The following is an 18,293-nucleotide window of genomic DNA, read 5'->3' as shown; positions in this document are numbered from 1 at the left end:
GCACCCCTCCTGCTCCAGTTGTTCACCGAGAGGTGTCACCTGGTGTGTGGAGGCCGAAGCACCTCCTGCTCCAACCCTTCACCAGGAGGTGACCTGGTGTGTGGAGGCCGGAGCCCCTCCTGCTCCACCCCTTCACCGGGAGGTGACCTGGTGTGCGGAGGCCGGAACCCCTCCTGCTCCAGCCCTTCACTGGGAGGTGACCTGGTGTGTGGAGGCCGGTGCCTCTCCTGCTCCAGCCCTTAACTGGGAGGTGACTTGGTGTGTGGAGGCCGGCACCCCTCCTGCTCCAGTTCTTTACTGAGAGGTGTCACCTGGTGTGTGGAGGCCGGAGCCTCTCCTGCTCCAGCCCTTCACCAGGAGGTGTGACCTGGTGTGTGGAGGCCGGAGCCCCTCCTGCTCCAGCCCTTCACTGGGAGGTGACCTGGTGTGTAGAGGCCGGAGCCCCTCCTACTCCAGCCCTTCACCGGGAGGTGTGACCTGGTGTGTGGAGGCCGGCACCCCTCCTGCTCCAGCCCTTCACTGGGAGGTGTGACCTGGTGTGCAGAGGCCGGCACCCCTCCTGCTCCAGCCCTTCACCGGGAGGTGACCTGGTGTGCGGAGGCCGGCACCCCTCCTCCTCCAGTTCTTCACTGAGAGGTGTCACCTGGTGTGTGGAGGCCGGAGTCCCTCCTGCTCCAGCCCTTCACCGGGAGGTGTGACTTGGTGTGTGGAGGCCGGCTCCCCTCCTGCTCCAGGTCTTCACCAGGAGGTGTTGTCTGGGGTGCAGTAGCCGACACTCCTCCTGCTCCAGTTCTTCACCAAGAGGTGTGACCTGGTGTGTGGAGAGGCCGGCACCCCTTGTGCTGCAGCGCTTCACCAGGAGGTGATCTGGTTTGTGGAGGCCGGCTCCCCTCCTGCTCCAGGTCTTCACCAGGAGGTGTCATCTGGGTTGCAGTAGCCGACACCCCTCCTGCTCTTTGCCGGAAGGTGTCACCTGGGGTGCGGTGGTCGGCGCCTCTCCTGCTCCAGCAGGTCTCTGAAGTCAGGCGTATCACTGTGGCATGCGAGACGGGAACGCATGAACCGGGACCGCTGGGTGTGAGCACAGGATACTCATCAAGGGACGGGGGCCAGTCCTTTGCTAATACTGTAGCTAAGGCTCAGCCAGGTGGTAGGACAACTTATAAAACATGGACAATTAATAAAAATCGAATGTTTCTTTGGATTTAGTTACATGCTAATCTACAAACTTCATATAAAAAGTTGATAGTCTTTACAGAGGAATCTTCTTCACGGAGCTATGACACCTTGTGGTGAAAGCCAGAGATCCCTGGAAGCCCTAAAGCTGATCCGCCTGCCTTGGACAAAGACCATCACCATCAGGACACGGAATGTGAGGCTCATGTACGAGACAGGCAAAACAGCCCAAGTGGCAGCGGAGATGAACAAAATACAAGCTTGCCCTACTTGGCATCAGCGAGTCCAGATGGACACAGCCCAGACAGCAAAGACTGGCTCCAGGAGGGCATCTGCTGTATTCTGGACACGACGCAGAGAACTCTCCACACACTCTGGGTGTAGCACTGACGCTAACCCGGCCACCAACAGAGCTCTGATTGGATGGGAAGCCCACGGTCCCAGAATCATCACAGGGCCCTTCCACACAAAGAAAGAGACACTCAAGGTGAATGTTATCAGTGCTAGAGGAGGAGAAAGAACAGTTTTACAACAGACTCCGGTCCATCGAGGAGAAATGCCTTGAGAGGTGCCAACAGCGGCTTTAAATGCATCGAGCTGGCAAATGCGCTGTCTCCTCTCCCCGACAGTCTCAGGAGACCTGTCAGGGGTAAGCGTTTCCTCACTTACAATCAGCACTATACGCTCCCGCTTTAACATCTGGATTTCTTCCATATTAGGGCGGGCAGTGATTGCTAATTATGAAGCACTAGGGCGATCAAACTTGAAAGTACTGCCCTACACGGACAACCACATAATATTGTCAGCAGAGATGGCTGAATGTTCACCGTTCTGTTTGCGTTTGTCCTTTAATTGTGTGTCTGTACCCCTCGGCCCTCTTTGAGTTCATTAGTTAAGGCTTGAGTTGAGGCTATCAGTCGACTTTTTGTGGGGGAGCATATTCCACACTTTACTGCACCAGCTTGGGGCGATTCACACATTGCGTGATTTGTTTACACTTTGATTACAAAGAGAGTGTATATTTGAGGCGGTGAGTTGCAGCAGATTCGTCCCGATTATGAGATACATTTTTTCTGTATTCTGTTCCCTCTTTTCAAAAGTTCTGTTAACTGGGGACTACATCACAAAAGGCCTGATTCAGATCCTGGTGGACGGGTCGCTGTGGCTGTCCCTTCTGTTGTATTGCAATTCCATTATATCCTATGGAGATCGTACCGTGGCGGACGGGATATCCGTCACTCCATTATATCCAGTGGAGATCGTACTATGGCGGACGGGATATCCGTCACTCCATTATATCCAGTGGAGATCGTACCGTGGCGGACGGGATATCCGTCACTCCATTATATCCTATGGAGATCGTACTGTGGCGGACGGGATATCCATCACTCCATTATATCCAGTGGAGTCACTCCATTATATCCTATGGAGATCGTACTATGGCGGACGGTATATCCGTCACTCCATTATATGCTACGGAGATCGTACTATGGCGGACAGGATATCCGTCACTCCATTATATCCAGTGGAGATCGTACTATGGCGGACGGGATATCCGTCACTCCATTATATCCTATGGAGATCGTACTGTGGCGGACAGGATATCCGTCACTCCATTATATCCAGTGGAGTCACTCCATTATATCCAGTGGAGTCACTCCATTATATCCTATGGAGATCGTACTATGTCGGACGGGATATCCGTCACTCCATTATATCCTATGGAGATCGTACTATGGCGGACGGGATATCCGTCACTCCATTATATGCTACGGAGATCGTACTATGGCGGACGGGATATCCGTCACTCCATTATATGCTACCGTCACTCCATTATATCCTACGGAGATCGTACCGTGGCGGACGGGATATCCGTCACTCCATTATATGCTACGGAGATCGTACTATGACGGACGGGATATCCGTCACTCCATTATATGCTACGGAGATCGTACTATGGCAGACGGGATATCCGTCACTCCATTATATCCAATGGAGATTGTACTATGGTGGACGGGATATCCGTCACTGCATAATATGCTACGGAGATCGTACAGTGGCGGACGGGATATCCGTCACTCCATTATATGCTATGGAGATCGTACTGTGGTGGACGGGATATCCGTCACTTAATTATATGCTATGGAGATCGTACCGTGGCGGACGGGATATCCGTCACTCCATTATATCCAGTGGAGATCGTACTATGGTGGACGGGATATCCGTTACTCCATTATATCCAATGGAGATCGTACTATGGCGGACGGGATATCCGTCACTGCATTATATGCTACGGAGATCGTACTATGGCGGACGGGATATCCGTCACTCCATTATATGCTATGGAGATCGTACTATGGCGGACAGGATATCCGTCACTCCATTATATCCAGTGGAGATCGTACTATGGTGGACGGGATATCCGTCACTGCATTATATCCAATGGAGATCGTACTATGGTGGACTGGATATCCGTCACTGCATTATATCCTATGGAGATCGTACTGTGGCGGACGGGATATCCGTCACTCCATTATATCCAATGGAGATCGTACTGTTGCGGACGGGATATCCGTCACTCCATTATATCCTATGGAGATCGTACCGTGGCGGACGGGATATCAGTCACTCCATTATATCCAGTGGACATCGTACCGTGGCGGACGGGATATCCGTCACTCCATTATATCCAATGGAGATCGTACCGTGGCGGACGGGATATCCGTCACTCCATTATATCCAGTGGAGATCGTACCGTGGCGGACGGGATATCCGTCACTCCATTATATCCAGTGGAGATGGTACTATGGCGGACGGGATATCCGTCACTCCATTATATCCTATGGAGATCGTACTGTGGCGGACGGGATATCCGTCACTCCATTATATCCAGGAGAGATCGTACCGTGGCGGACGGGATATCCGTCACTCCATTATATCCAGTGGAGATGGTACTATGGCGGACGGGATATCCGTCACTCCATTATATCCTATGGAGATCGTACCGTGGCGGACGGGATATCCGTCACTCCATTATATCCAGTGGAGATCGTACTGTGGCGGACGGGATACCCGTCACTCCATTATATCCAGTGGAGATCGTACCGTGGTGGACGGGATATCCGGCACTCCATTATATCCAGTGGAGATCGTACTGTGGCGGACGGGATACCCGTCACTCCATTAGATCCTATGGAGATCGTACTGTGGCGGACGGGATATCCGTCACTCCATTATATCCAGGAGAGATTGTACCGTGGCGGACGGGATATCCGTCACTCCATTAGATCCAGTGGAGATCGTACTGTGGCGGACGGGATATCCGTCACTCCATTATATGCAGTGGAGATCGTACCGTGGCGGACGGGATATCCGTCACTCCATTATATCCAGTGGAGATCGTACCGTGGCGGACGGGATATCCGTCACTCCATTATATCCAGTGGAGATTGTACCGTGGCGGACGGGATATCCGTCACATTTGTGATGGGGCATTCCATCCGCTGAGATATAAATCATGCCCTGAGTCGGGGCCCCTGTGTCAGACGTCATTAGTATGAAGCTATTTCTGGTCATTAGTAGAGTGACTACCAGACCCCCAGGCCCCGTGCGGAATGACCCCAGGACCCCCTGCTAGGGGCAGTAGATGGACAGAAGCCTGTGGACTTGCATGTTTTTCTTGGGTCGAGGTATCCACTCTCCTCTGGGGTTCAGTCCGCCTCTTGGCTCATTAGTCCAGCATGAGGTCGTTTGCTTTCCCAGCGCCTTGCACTCTGCCCACCCAGCCACACCCCCCTCGAAGGGGCACCGGCTCCGGCCATTAAAGGCCCCAAGAGCTCCTCCCGTCTCCTCCTGGCTGGGGTGGGGCAGCTGTAGCTCACCCCACCCAGGGGACATTCATGGGGCGGGGGGACCCCATGATGAAGCCACCTCGGGGTGCCTGGGGGTCTGTGTCCTGAGAACAGATTCTTTCTGAGGTTACAGAAGCCCTTTATCCAGCGTCAGTGCCTCAGAGTGAGGTACAGAAACGTGCAAACATCAGAACAAAATATACCTTAAAAGGTGAGGACCGGGAGCATCAGAGCACTCTGTGGGTCAAAGGTCACAGCCTGGGGTTTACCTCGGGGCATCTCTGCTGCTCAGTGGAACCGACGCCTTCAGTGAATAAGAGACAAAGTGCATCATTTGAGGAGAGTCCTGGTTCCTGGCTGCTGGAGCCAATGCACCCTAGTAGAACACGCCAGGGCCTCAAGGCGCTGTAGGGACAGTGAGCTGACCCTGTGAAGCAGGTGAATAGTGTAAAGTGCGCAGTGCTGTCGGGGGGCACGTCACAGGGACCCCCTGGCAGGAGTCTGAACCCCCGCCCAGCACTGGGAGGGCTGATAAAAGGGGAGAGTGTTGAGGGGGGGGGGGGGTGTAAATATAGGACACACAGTAAAAAACGCTTCGTACTTCGGACATGATCCAACCTTTCATCACTACAAGGGTTCAAAACGGGTTTTTAATTTGTGGCGTGTTAACTGGCTCGATAGATTCTGTCTTAGTAAAGACAGTTTATGTGGTTAATTCAGGAATCTTTACCGGTGACCTGCAGTCAGTCCCGATAACCTACAGTCAGTCCCAATAACCTACAGTCAGTCCCGATATCCTGCAGTCAGTCCCGATAACCTACAGTCAGTCCTATAACCTACAGTCAGTCCCTATAACCTACAGTCAGTCCCGAAAACCTAGTCAGTCCCGAAAACCTACAGTCAGTCCCGAAAACCTACAGTCAGTCCCGATAACCTACAGTCAGTCCCGATAACCTACAGTCAGTCCCGATATCCTGCAGTCAGTCCCGATAACCTACAGTCAGTCCCGATAACCTACAGTCAGTCCCGATAACCTACAGTCAGTCCCGATATCCTGCAGTCAGTCCCGATAACCTGCAGTCAGTCCCGATAACCTGCAGTCAGTCCCGATATCCTGCAGTCAGTCCCGATAACCTACAGTCAGTCCCGATATCCTGCAGTCAGTCCTATAACCTACAGTCAGTCCCAAAAACCTACAGTCAGTCCGATAACCTGCAGTCAGTCCCGAGGACTCCACCTAGAAACGCCGCCCCGGCTGCGAGGCGCATCTGAAGCCGTCTGACCGAGTCCTGGGCGGGGTCCACCCCCAGGTCCCTGTGACAGATGCACACCCAGGGACCCCCAGAGGCGGAGAGGGGTCTGTGTAAGAAACTGCCCCCCTTCTCTGCAGCCCTCGGGGGTTCTGTACCCCCAGGTGCCGGTTCCATAGGCCCCACTGGGTGCATCCACTCTCATACAGCTGCAGGGCCCCTGGCCCAGCCTAGCTGCAGAACCATGGACTGACTGAAAGTAATCAGTGTCACGGGTCACAATCACTCCACCGTCCGCATCCCTTATCGAGGCACCTTTCAGCCATGAAACTTCCCCCGGGCCACTGGGGGTTCACAGGACACCAGGGGAAGGCCCCTCGCTGCTCAGAGGAGCAGAAACAACAGCCCTGACCCCTGCCTTCTGCCTAGCGCCAAGAATCAGATTAGTGCCTCTTGGAGTACCCAGAAGGAACAGATGATCCTCACTGCCCCCTCCCCTCCACCCCCCACTCCGGGACACCAGGGAAGGCCCCTCGCCGCTCAGAGCAGCAGAAACAACAGCACTAAACCCTGACTTCTGCATAGCGCCAAGAAGTCAGACTAATGCCTCTTGGAGTACCAGCCTACCCGAAGGAACAGACGAACCTCACTGGATGTTCACAGGATGCAGGGGAGGTCTTATTACAGCTCGGTGCAGCAGAAACAACTTAACACTGAACCTGCCTTCTGCCTAGCGCCAAGAATCAGATAAGTGTCTCTTGGAGTACCGGTCTACCTGAAGGGACACATTGGCTTCACTGGGGGTTCACAGGACACCAGGAGAAGACCCCTCACTGCTCAGCAGAAACAACAGCCCTGACCCCTGCCTTCTGCCTAGCGCCAAGAATCAGATTAGTGCCTCTTGGAGTACCGGTCTACCTGAAGGGACACATTGGCTTCACTGGGGGTTCACAGGACACCAGGAGAAGACCCCTCACTGCTCAGCAGAAACAACAGCCCTGACCCCTGCCTTCTGCCTAGCGCCAAGAATCAGATTAGTGCCTCTTGGAGTACCAGTCTAGCTGAAGGACCAGTTCAGCCTCTTGCCCCTCTGAAGGCCCTCGAGCCTCCACCAGCAGCCGGGCCCTCCTCTCCTGAGATCCTTCTCCCTCTGTCACTGGTGAAGCACCTGTGGCTGCTTGGCCGCCTCTAGGCGCTTCGTGCTATGAAGGAATGGCCCAGAGTCTGGGGTTGGCAGTTTCTGAGCCCTGCTGCATGGGCGTCTTGTGTAAACCTCCTGGGGTGGACATGTTCGCCAGTTGTGTGGTTCAGACTGATGGCTGCTGACAGATGGGCTGGGGCCGGCTCCTGCCAGGGAGGCCCAGGCGGGCGGTACATCTCAGGTGATGGATGCCCGGGCCTCCTGGGCAGGGCGAGCGCTGCGCTACGTGTGATCTTGTGCCCGTCCAGGCAGCACCTGCCGCCCCTTATGCTGTTTAATGGGGACGGCGCTTAATTGGCTGTTCTGGGAGTGAGTTCACAGGCCGGTAAGTGGTATTTAATGAGGCAGCTGCGGTAGGTTAGACAAACAGGCCTGCTGGGGCCGCAGGTGGGGGCATTAATGACCAGCTGTGGATTCATTCCAGGCTGGGGGGGCTCCTGCACCCCAGACTGGAGTCCTCTTCAGTACTTGTCCCCCTCGGGGCACCGAGACAGAGTCCAGGGGTTACTCGGGGGGTGAGGTGGGGTACATACTCAGAGTTCAGTTTACACCGTGATGCCAGCCAATAAGAGCAACGCACAGTCACTGCTTTACTTATTAACAGAAAATACTTTAATCCTCCCAAGGAAAGTTTACTTCACAGAAAACCAAGACACGCAGAGAAAACCAGAGGTCTCGACGGCCCCCTGGGCCAGACTTCTGACGCCTAACAGTATTATAGCGCCTAGACGCCATAAACACTCAGCACTGCGTCATACAGACCACAGCTAGCGCAGTGGTACCAATCTTCCATAGGCCACACTTGCTCCATTTACAGATGGTAACTGGAAGCACCCACAGGCCCACACAGCACGGGGGGGGGCATATTTCATTGGGGAGGGGCTGCAGCTGACACCTGTCAATCATTGTGTGACTGGAGGCGGGGTCTGCTCCGTTGGAAAGGGCCTGCATCTGACACCTGTCAATCACTGTGTGATTTGTTTAGAGGTGGGGTATGCTGCTTTGGGGGGGGGTTGCAGCTGACACTTGTCAATCACTGTGTGATTGGAGATGAGGTCGGCTGCTTTGGAAAGGGGCGGCTTCCAACACCTGCCAATCACTGTGTGGTTTGATTAGAGGTGGGGTCTGCTGCTTTTGGGGAGGGGTTGCAGCTGACACTTGTCAATCACTGTGTGATTTGATTGAGGCCTGGCTCTCCTCGCGGGTATACATAAATGTACTTCTTGACGCAGCCTTGGTTTGCATAGGCCATGTGGGCAGCTGCGTGTAGGACCTGCATTGTCTTCAGGTAATAACCATGTCTTAAGTTCCTTTTCCTTGTCACTTGTAGATGTTTCACATCCCCACAAGGTGCTATGTGTCACTTCAGTGAGCCCATCCTTAGCTCCTCGTTAGAGCAAGTTGCTTGGCTTGTCGCAGCACTAGTCCTCTTGCGTCAGTCCCTCTGCCTCCCCTCATTCAGCGATAAGTAATGAAGCTCTTGGATGTAAAACAGGCCCACCCCTTGCGTCTGTGGTGACTGATGCACACTTGTCCCCTCTTCCTCCCTGCAGATGATGAAGCACGCCTGGGACAACTACAGGCAGTACGGCTGGGGCCACAACGAGCTGAAGCCCATCGCCAGGAAGGGACATTCCACCAACATCTTCGGTAAGTGTTCACTGTGGGGGGCAGGCCTGTGAACTGTGGCACTCACTCCACTGCTGTACTCTCCTGACATGATTGTGTATGAATGAGTTTTGACTCCTTTGAGTTGCAGGCTGTGACCCTGGTCGTTGCACAACTCTACCAAAGGCATCCCAGCTCCTATCAGTCATGTGCTGTGACCCTGGTCATTGGACAACTCTACCACAGGACTCTCAACTCCTGTCAGTCACATGCTGTGACCCTGGTCATTGGACAACTCTACCACAGGACTCTCAACTCCTGTCAGTCACATGCTGTGACCCTGGTCATTGGACAACTCTACCACAAGACTCTCAGCTCCTGTCAGTCACATGCTGTGACCCTGGTCACTGGAGGACTCTACCGCAATATGTATATTTGTGAATATGGACAGGTTGAGGGAATTACAAGTTCTGCTAATTTTTTAGGTCCAGTCTACTAGACTCCTGATCTGCTGTCTGTTCCTAGGCATTTGTGGTTCACCAAGAACATACAGAGGCTTGGAGCCCGCTCATTGCTCACCATTGGCTGGCTTTCCTTGTCACTCTAATTAACCTGGTTTTGGTTCACATCCTAGTTTGTCAATCTTGTGTTTGTCCCTCCCATGGAACATTGCATTTTTACTTCTCTTTCATTGGTTGGCATTGCTGCTTCTAGTGCATCCTTTTCAAGCATTATTTATAGGTCTGGGCTAGACCGCACTCCTGCTGTCTCCTTGAGACATGTTGTATATAATTTGTAGGTTTCAGTCTGCCCATAGGCTTCCCATTTGGTGGCTCCATCATCGCTCTCCTATTCTTTCTCCCCATTTGTCCATGGCATACATTTGTCATGCCTCTTCTGTTGTTTAGCCCTCCCCGAGAGCAGGGACCAAGTACTATATCAATCCACTGGTCACCATTTTAACATCTGTCTCAGGAATTACTTTATTTTGGTGAAAAGCAATTCACACGATCAGTCCTGTTTTCTCTTCCTCTGAGCTCCTATTTAAGCTTGCCTCGTCTGTTTATCATCATGGCTCTCCGGACCCCCCCCCCTTACCTTACCAACCTTGGTGTTGGGCGTGTTACCCGGTTCCTGTGGTTAAATCTCTTTGGGGCAGGGCACTGCATGATGTTGCTCATGTTCCTTTCATGTGTGCAGTGGGCCTCCTCCAACTCCATACGGTATTCATAGCGGGCTCCCTCTCCCGGCTTGTGAGCTTGCTGCTCTTTCGGCATACTGGACGGCTCCTTCCCCTGTTGGTCCTGCGTCTTGGGCAGCAACTCTTACGTGCAAGTGGGGCCATGGTTGGCAGGGCTTGCTGCCAAAGGCCGGGGATCAGATCGGACCAGTTGGCTTTGCAATGCTTGTTATAGCTAGGCCAATGAATCCAGGAAAGTCAGTGAAAAGCATGGCACCCTCCCGGTCCTTCGAAGTGTGCCATAGGAACTTTCCTTCTTAGTGAACCTCAGCCACCCATGCCACCCACCCTTCACCCCTGGGACTGTAGTGCAGTGTTACGTACCCCAGTTAGACATGTACTGTGCAGTGTTACATACCCCAGTGAGATATGCTGGGTGCAGTGTTACATAAATCAATAAGATATCCCAAGTGCAGTGTTACATACCCCAGTTAGGCATGCCCTGTGCAGGGTTGCATACCCCAGTGAGATATGCCAAGTGCAGTGTTACATTCCTTATCAAAATATGCTGAGTGCAGTATTACGTACCTCAGTGAAACATAATAAGTACAGTGTTATCTACCCCAGTGAGATATGCTGCGTGCAATGTTACATAAGCCAGTAAGTTATCCTGAGTGCAGAGTTACATAACCCAGTGAGGTACGATGAGTGCAGTGTTACACAAGTCAATAAGATATCTCAAGTGCAGTGTTACATACCCCAGTGAGATATCCCAAGTGCTGTGCTACATACCCCAGTAAGATATGCTGGGTGTAGTGTTACATAAATCAATAAGATATCCCAAGTGTAGTGTTACATGCCCCAGTGAGATATGCCAAGGGCTGGTTTACATACCTCAGTGGGATATACGGAGTGCAGTGCTACATACCCCTGTGGTATATTCCAAGCGCAGCGGTACATACCAAATGAAATATGCCGTGTGCTGAGTGCAAGGTTGCATAACTCAGTGGGATAAGCCGAGTGCAGTGCTAAATACCTCTGAGGAATGTGCAGGTTACATACCCCAGTGAGAAATGCTGAGTGCAGTGTTACATACTCCTGTCTGATATGCAGAGTGCTGGGTTACGTACACCAGTGAAATTTGCAGAGTGCATTGTTACACAACCCGGTGCTATATGCTGAGTGCAGTGTTACATACGCCTGTGGAATATGCCAAGTGCAGTGATAGAAAGCACAGATGTGCATACAGAGTGCTGGTTGCACACCTAGTGAGATATATTGTGAAATGTTACATACCCCAGTCGGATATGCTGATTGCAGTGTTACATACCCCTGTGAGATATCCAGAATGCAGTATTACATACCCCAGTGAGGCATGCTGAGTGCAGTGTTACATACCCCAGTGAGATATGCCGAGTGCAGAGTTGCATACCACTGTGGGATATACCAAGGGCTTGGTTATGTGCTGGTACCTATGGGCGAAGCCCCACAGATACATGCAACAGTGCTGCCAAATGTCCTTCCTTTAGATGTTACATGAATGTAGAGTCCACTATCTGCCTTTCAAACATGCTAAGAGTGCACCACATGTGCACCGACCATTGATCATACAGCCCAGTCATACATAGAATGGTTTATGACATACCCCAGCTATATGTAGAGTAGTCTTACATACCACAGCTGTTCGTAGAGTAGTATATGATATACCACAGGCATACGTAGGATAGTATATTACATACCCCAGATGTACATAGAGTAGTATATGACATACCCCAGCCGTACGTAGAGTAGTATATGACATACCCCAGCCGTACGTAGAGTAGTATATGACATACCCCAGCCGTGCGTAGAGTAGTATATGACATACCCCAGCCGTACGCAGAGTAGTACATGACATACCCCAGCCGTGCGTAGAGTAGTACATGACATACCCCAGCCGTACGCAGAGTAGTACATGACATACCCCAGCCGTGCGTAGAGTAGTATATGACATACCCCAGCCGTGCATAGAGTAGTATATGACATACCCCAGCCGTGCGTAAAGTAGTGTTCGATGGCATCTGTCGCTGTAGATACGCATGTTCTGCAATAGCTCGCCATCTGGTGTTGGGCCGGAGTGTTACAAGTTGTTTTTCTTCGAAGAAGTCTTTCGAGTCACGGGACCGAGTGACTCCTCCTTTTGTCTCCATTGCGCATGGGCGTCGACTCCATCTTTGATTGTTTTTTTTCCGCCATCGGGTTCGGACGTGTTCCTGTCGCTCCGAGTTTCGGAACGGAAAATTAGCTAATTTCGGAAGATTTTCGTCGGTATTGTTGCGTTCGGGATCGGCGTACTTTGATTCCAAACCGCATCGAAGATCGAAGAGCTCCGGTGCCCTTCGGGGTAGTTTTTCGATCCTCCGTCGGGGCCTGGTCGGCCCGACCGCGTGCTGAAGAACGCCGATGGAACGGACCCCGTTCCGTTTCTGCCCCAAATGCCACAATAAGTACCCTTACACAGACCAACACTTGGTCTGCAACCTGTGCCTGTCACCTGAGCACAGCGAAGACACCTGCGAGGCCTGTCGTGCGTTCCGGTCCCGAAAAACACTCCGAGACCGTCGAGCCAGAAGACTTCAGATGGCGTCCGCACCGACAGCCCAACGGGAGTTCGAGGAACAGGAAGAAGAAGGGACCTTCTCGATCCAAGACTCAGACTCCGAAGGATTCGACGATACACAAACCGTGAGTAAGACGTCGAAATCCACTCAGAAGAACATTTACAAGGCCCAGGGGACGCCACTGCCACCAGGCCATGGCTCGACCCATAAATTCGGTGACCGACCGTCGGCACCGAAAAAGGCCAAAACAGTGCCGAGATCGTCCGACTCCGGTCGAGACACCGGCACGCAGCCTTCTCGGGACCGAGAAAGTGCTGGAGACAAGCCTCGACACCGAGATGCCGGTGTGGACACGGCTCGACGCCGAGACAGCGGCACCGAAACAGATCGACGCCGAGAGGTTTCGGCCCCGAAAACGAAAAGAGTCACCTCGGAGCCGAAAAAACACGCAGACAAAGTTTCGATGCCGAAACAAACTGCAAGCGACCCAGCTTCAGGCTCTTATACAGAAGAGCACTCGCTAACCTCCCAAATGCAGAAGCATAGGTTTGAGGAAGAGCTGCAAGCAACTGATGTAGACCATACGCAAAAGCGTATCTTCATTCAGCAGGGGACAGGAAAAATAAGCACCCTTCCCCCCATTAGGAGAAAGAGAAGGTTGGAGTTCCAGACGGAACAGACACCACAACCAAAAGTGGTGAAAAGAGTTACCCCACCACCCTCTCCTCCGCCTGTGATTAACGTCTCACCAGCACAAACTCCATCACACTCCCCAGCTCACACCACCATGAGCCAGGGTGACCAAGATCAGGACGCATGGGACCTATACGACGCCCCAGTGTCAGATAACAGTCCGGAGGCATACCCTACAAAGCCATCTCCACCAGAAGACAGCACCGCGTATTCTCAAGTGGTGGCTAGAGCAGCACAATTTCACAACGTAAGCCTCCACTCAGAACAGGTCGAGGATGATTTCTTATTCAACACCCTCTCCTCCACCCACAGCTCCTACCAAAGCCTGCCTATGCTCCCTGGTATGCTCCGGCACGCAAAAGACATCTTTAAGGAGCCGGTCAAAAGTAGGGCAATCACACCAAGGGTGGAAAAAAAGTATAAGGCGCCTCCTACAGACCCGGCTTTCATCACTACACAGCTGCCACCAGACTCTGTCGTTGTAGGAGCAGCTAGGAAAAGGGCCAACTCTCACACATCTGGAGATGCACCACCCCCAGATAAAGAAAGCCGCAAGTTCGATGCAGCTGGTAAAAGAGTCGCAGCACAAGCTGCAAACCAGTGGCGCATCGCAAACTCACAGGCACTACTTGCGCGCTATGACAGAGCCCACTGGGACGAGATGCAACATCTCATTGAACATCTGCCCAAGGACTTACAAAATAGGGCAAAACAAGTGGTTGAGGAGGGACAAACCATTTCCAACAACCAGATCCGCTCCTCCATGGACGCTGCAGATACAGCTGCACGGACAATTAATACATCTGTAACTATCAGAAGGCATGCATGGCTCCGAACGTCTGGATTTAAACCAGAGATTCAACAAGCAGTTCTCAATATGCCTTTTAATGAAAAAGAACTGTTCGGTCCAGAAGTGGACACAGCGATTGAGAAACTCAAAAAAGATACGGACACTGCCAAAGCCATGGGCGCACTCTACTCCCCGCAGAGCAGAGGGAATTACAGCACATTCCGTAAAACGCCCTTTCGAGGGGGGTTTCGAGGTCAAAGCACACAAGCCAGCACCTCACAAGCCACACCGTCCAGTTACCAGGGACAGTATAGAGGAGGTTTTCGGGGACAATATAGAGGAGGGCAATTCCCTAGAAATAGAGGAAGATTTCAAAGCCCCAAAGCCCCTACTACTAAACAGTGACTCACAGGTCACTCACCCCCTCCACACAACACCAGTGGGGGGAAGAATAGGCCATTATTACAAAGCATGGGAGGAAATCACTACAGACACTTGGGTTCTAGCAATTATCCAACATGGTTATTGCATAGAATTTCTACAATTCCCTCCAAACATACCACCAAAAGCACAAAATTTAACAACACACCATTCCAATCTCCTGGAGATAGAAGTGCAGGCACTATTGCAAAAGAATGCAATCGAATTAGTGCCAAACACACAAATAAACACAGGAGTTTACTCACTGTACTTTCTGATACCAAAGAAGGACAAAACACTGAGACCAATCCTAGACCTCAGAGTAGTGAACACTTTCATCAAATCAGACCACTTCCACATGGTCACACTACAAGAAGTATTGCCATTGCTAAAACTACACGACTACATGGCAACTTTAGACCTCAAGGATGCTTATTTCCATATACCAATACACCCATCGCACAGGAAATACCTAAGGTTTGTATTCAAAGGAATACATTACCAATTCAAGGTACTGCCTTTCGGATTAACAACCGCACCAAGAGTCTTTACCAAATGTCTAGCGGTAGTCGCTGCACACATAAGAAGGCAGCAAATACATGTGTTCCCATATTTGGACGACTGGCTAATCAAGGCCCATTCGTTCAAACAGTGCTCAAATCACACAAATCAGATCATACAAACCCTCTTCAAACTAGGGTTCACCGTCAATTTCACAAAATCCAAAATTCTGCCACGCAAGGTACAACAATACCTGGGAGCCATAATAGACACATCAAAAGGAGTAGCCACTCCAAGTCCACAAAGAATTCAAAATTTCAACACCATCATACAACGCATGTATCCAACACAAAAGATACAGGCAAAGATGGTATTACAACTCCTAGGCATGATGTCATCATGCATAGCCATTGTCCCAAACGCAAGACTGCACATGAGGCCCTTACAACAATGCCTAGCATCACAGTGGTCTCAAGCACAGGGTCACCTTCTAGATCTGGTGTTAATAGACCGCCAAACTTACCTCTCGCTTCTGTGGTGGAACAACATAAATTTAAACAAGGGGCGGCCTTTCCAAGACCCAGTGCCACAATACGTAATAACAACAGATGCTTCCATGACAGGGTGGGGAGCACACCTCGATCAACACAGCATACAAGGACAATGGAACGTACATCAAACAAAACTGCATATCAATCACCTAGAACTTCTAGCAGTTTTTCAAGCACTAAAGGCTTTCCAACCAATAATAGTTCACAAATACATTCTCGTCAAAACAGACAACATGACAACAATGTATTATCTAAACAAGCAGGGGGGGACGCACTCCACGCAGTTAAGCCTGCTAGCACAAAAAAATTGGCATTGGGCAATTCACAACCAAATTCGCCTAATTGCACAGTTTATACCAGGGATACAAAATCAACTCGCAGACAATCTCTCGAGATCACCAACAGGTCCACGAATGGGAAATTCACCCCCAAATTCTGAACACTTATTTCAAACTCTGGGGAACACCTCAGATAGACTTGTTTGCGACAAGGGAGAACGCAAAATGCCAAAACTTCGCATCCAGATACCCACACAAACAATCCCAAGGCAATGCCCTATGGATGAACTGGTCAGGGATATTTGCTTACGCTTTTCCTCCTCTCCCTCTCCTTCCTTACCTGGTAAACAAACTCAGTCAAAGCAAACTCAAACTCATATTGATAGCACCAACTTGGGCAAGGCAACCCTGGTACACAACGCTACTAGACCTATCAGTGGTACCCTGCATCAAATTGCCCAACAGGCCAGATCTGTTGACACAGCACAACCAAAAGATCAGACACCCAGATCCAGCATCGCTGAATCTAGCAATCTGGCTCCTGAAATCCTAGAATTCGGGCACTTACAACTTACCCAAGAATGTATGGAAGTCATAAAACAAGCAAGAAGGCCATCCACCAGGCACTGCTATGCAAGTAAATGGAAGAGGTTTGTTTGCTACTGCCATATTAATCAAATACAACCATTACACACAACTCCAGAACATGTAGTGGGTTACTTGCTTCACTTACAAAAATCTAACCTAGCTTTCTCTTCCATTAAGATTCACCTTGCAGCAATATCTGCATACCTGCAGACTACCTATTCAACTTCCCTATATAAAATACCAGTCATTAAAGCATTCATGGAGGGCCTTAGGAGAATTATTCCACCAAGAACACTACCTGTTCCTTCATGGAACCTAAATGTTGTCCTAACTAGACTTATGGGTCCACCTTTTGAACCCATGCACTCCTGCGACATACAGTTCCTAACCTGGAAGGTGGCATTTCTCATCGCCATTACTTCCCTGAGAAGAGTAAGCGAGATTCAGGCGTTTACTATACAAGAACCTTTTATACAACTACACAAAAATAAAGTCGTCCTAAGGACCAATCCTAAATTTTTGCCAAAGGTTATTTCACCGTTCCATCTAAATCAAACAGTGGAACTTCCAGTGTTCTTTCCACAGCCAGAAACCGTAGCTGAAAGGGCACTACATACATTAGATGTCAAAAGAGCATTGATGTATTACATTGACAGAACAAAAAACATCAGAAAGACTAAACAACTCTTTATTGCATTTCAAAAACCTCATGCAGGAAACCCAATTTCAAAACAAGGTATAGCCAGATGGATAGTTAAATGCATCCAAATCTGCTACCTTAAAGCTAAACGACAGCTGCCCATTACACCAAGGCCACACTCAACCAGAAAGAAAGGTGCTACCATGGCCTTTCTAGGAAACATCCCAATGCAAGAAATATGTAAGGCAGCCACATGGTCTACGCCTCACACATTCACCAAGCACTACTGTGTAGACGTGTTATCCGCACAACAAGCCACAGTAGGTCAAGCCGTATTAAGGACATTATTTCAGACTACTTCCACTCCTACAGGCTGATCCACCGCTTTGGGGGAAATAACTGCTTACTAGTCTATGCAGAACATGCGTATCTACAGCGACAGATGCCATCGAACTGAAAATGTCACTTACCCAGTGTACATCTGTTCGTGGCATCAGTCGCAGTAGATTCGCATGTGCCCACCCGCCTCCCCGGAAGCCTGTAGCAGTTTGGAAGTTACCTTCAATTATTTATATATGTATCATCTCAACCTTAAATAGGTGCATACTTAGTCACTCCATTGCATGGGCACTATTACTACAATTCAACTCCTACCTCACCCTCTGCGGGGAAAAACAATCAAAGATGGAGTCGACGCCCATGCGCAATGGAGACAAAAGGAGGAGTCACTCGGTCCCGTGACTCGAAAGACTTCTTCGAAGAAAAACAACTTGTAACACTCCGGCCCAACACCAGATGGCGAGCTATTGCAGAACATGCGAATCTACTGCGACTGATGCCACGAACAGATGTACACTGGGTAAGTGACATTTTCAATATGACATACTGCAGCAGTGCGTTGAGTAGTATATGACATACTTAAGTTTAGGGCAAACAACGTTCTACTTAACATTGCATCTTATATAT

At 50.6% G+C, this 18,293-nt stretch overlaps 1 protein-coding gene across 2 annotated transcripts in view; it reads left to right on the top strand.

Moving 5' to 3' along the window:
* MAN1A2 (mannosidase alpha class 1A member 2) overlaps nucleotides 1-18,293 on the top strand; it is a 315,131-nt gene that overhangs the window by 85,609 nt on the left and 211,229 nt on the right. For both annotated transcript variants that reach the window (XM_069203015.1, XM_069203014.1), the window contains exon 4: nucleotides 9,032-9,128. In XM_069203015.1, coding sequence (XP_069059116.1) covers nucleotides 9,032-9,128 — 97 coding nt within the window. The remainder of the gene's footprint in view (nucleotides 1-9,031; nucleotides 9,129-18,293) is intronic.

The sequence above is a fragment of the Pleurodeles waltl genome, chromosome 8, assembly GCF_031143425.1.
Source record: "Pleurodeles waltl isolate 20211129_DDA chromosome 8, aPleWal1.hap1.20221129, whole genome shotgun sequence".
In the NCBI taxonomy this organism is placed as follows: domain Eukaryota; kingdom Metazoa; phylum Chordata; class Amphibia; order Caudata; family Salamandridae; genus Pleurodeles; species Pleurodeles waltl.
This window is presented reverse-complemented; position numbering and strand designations above follow the sequence as displayed.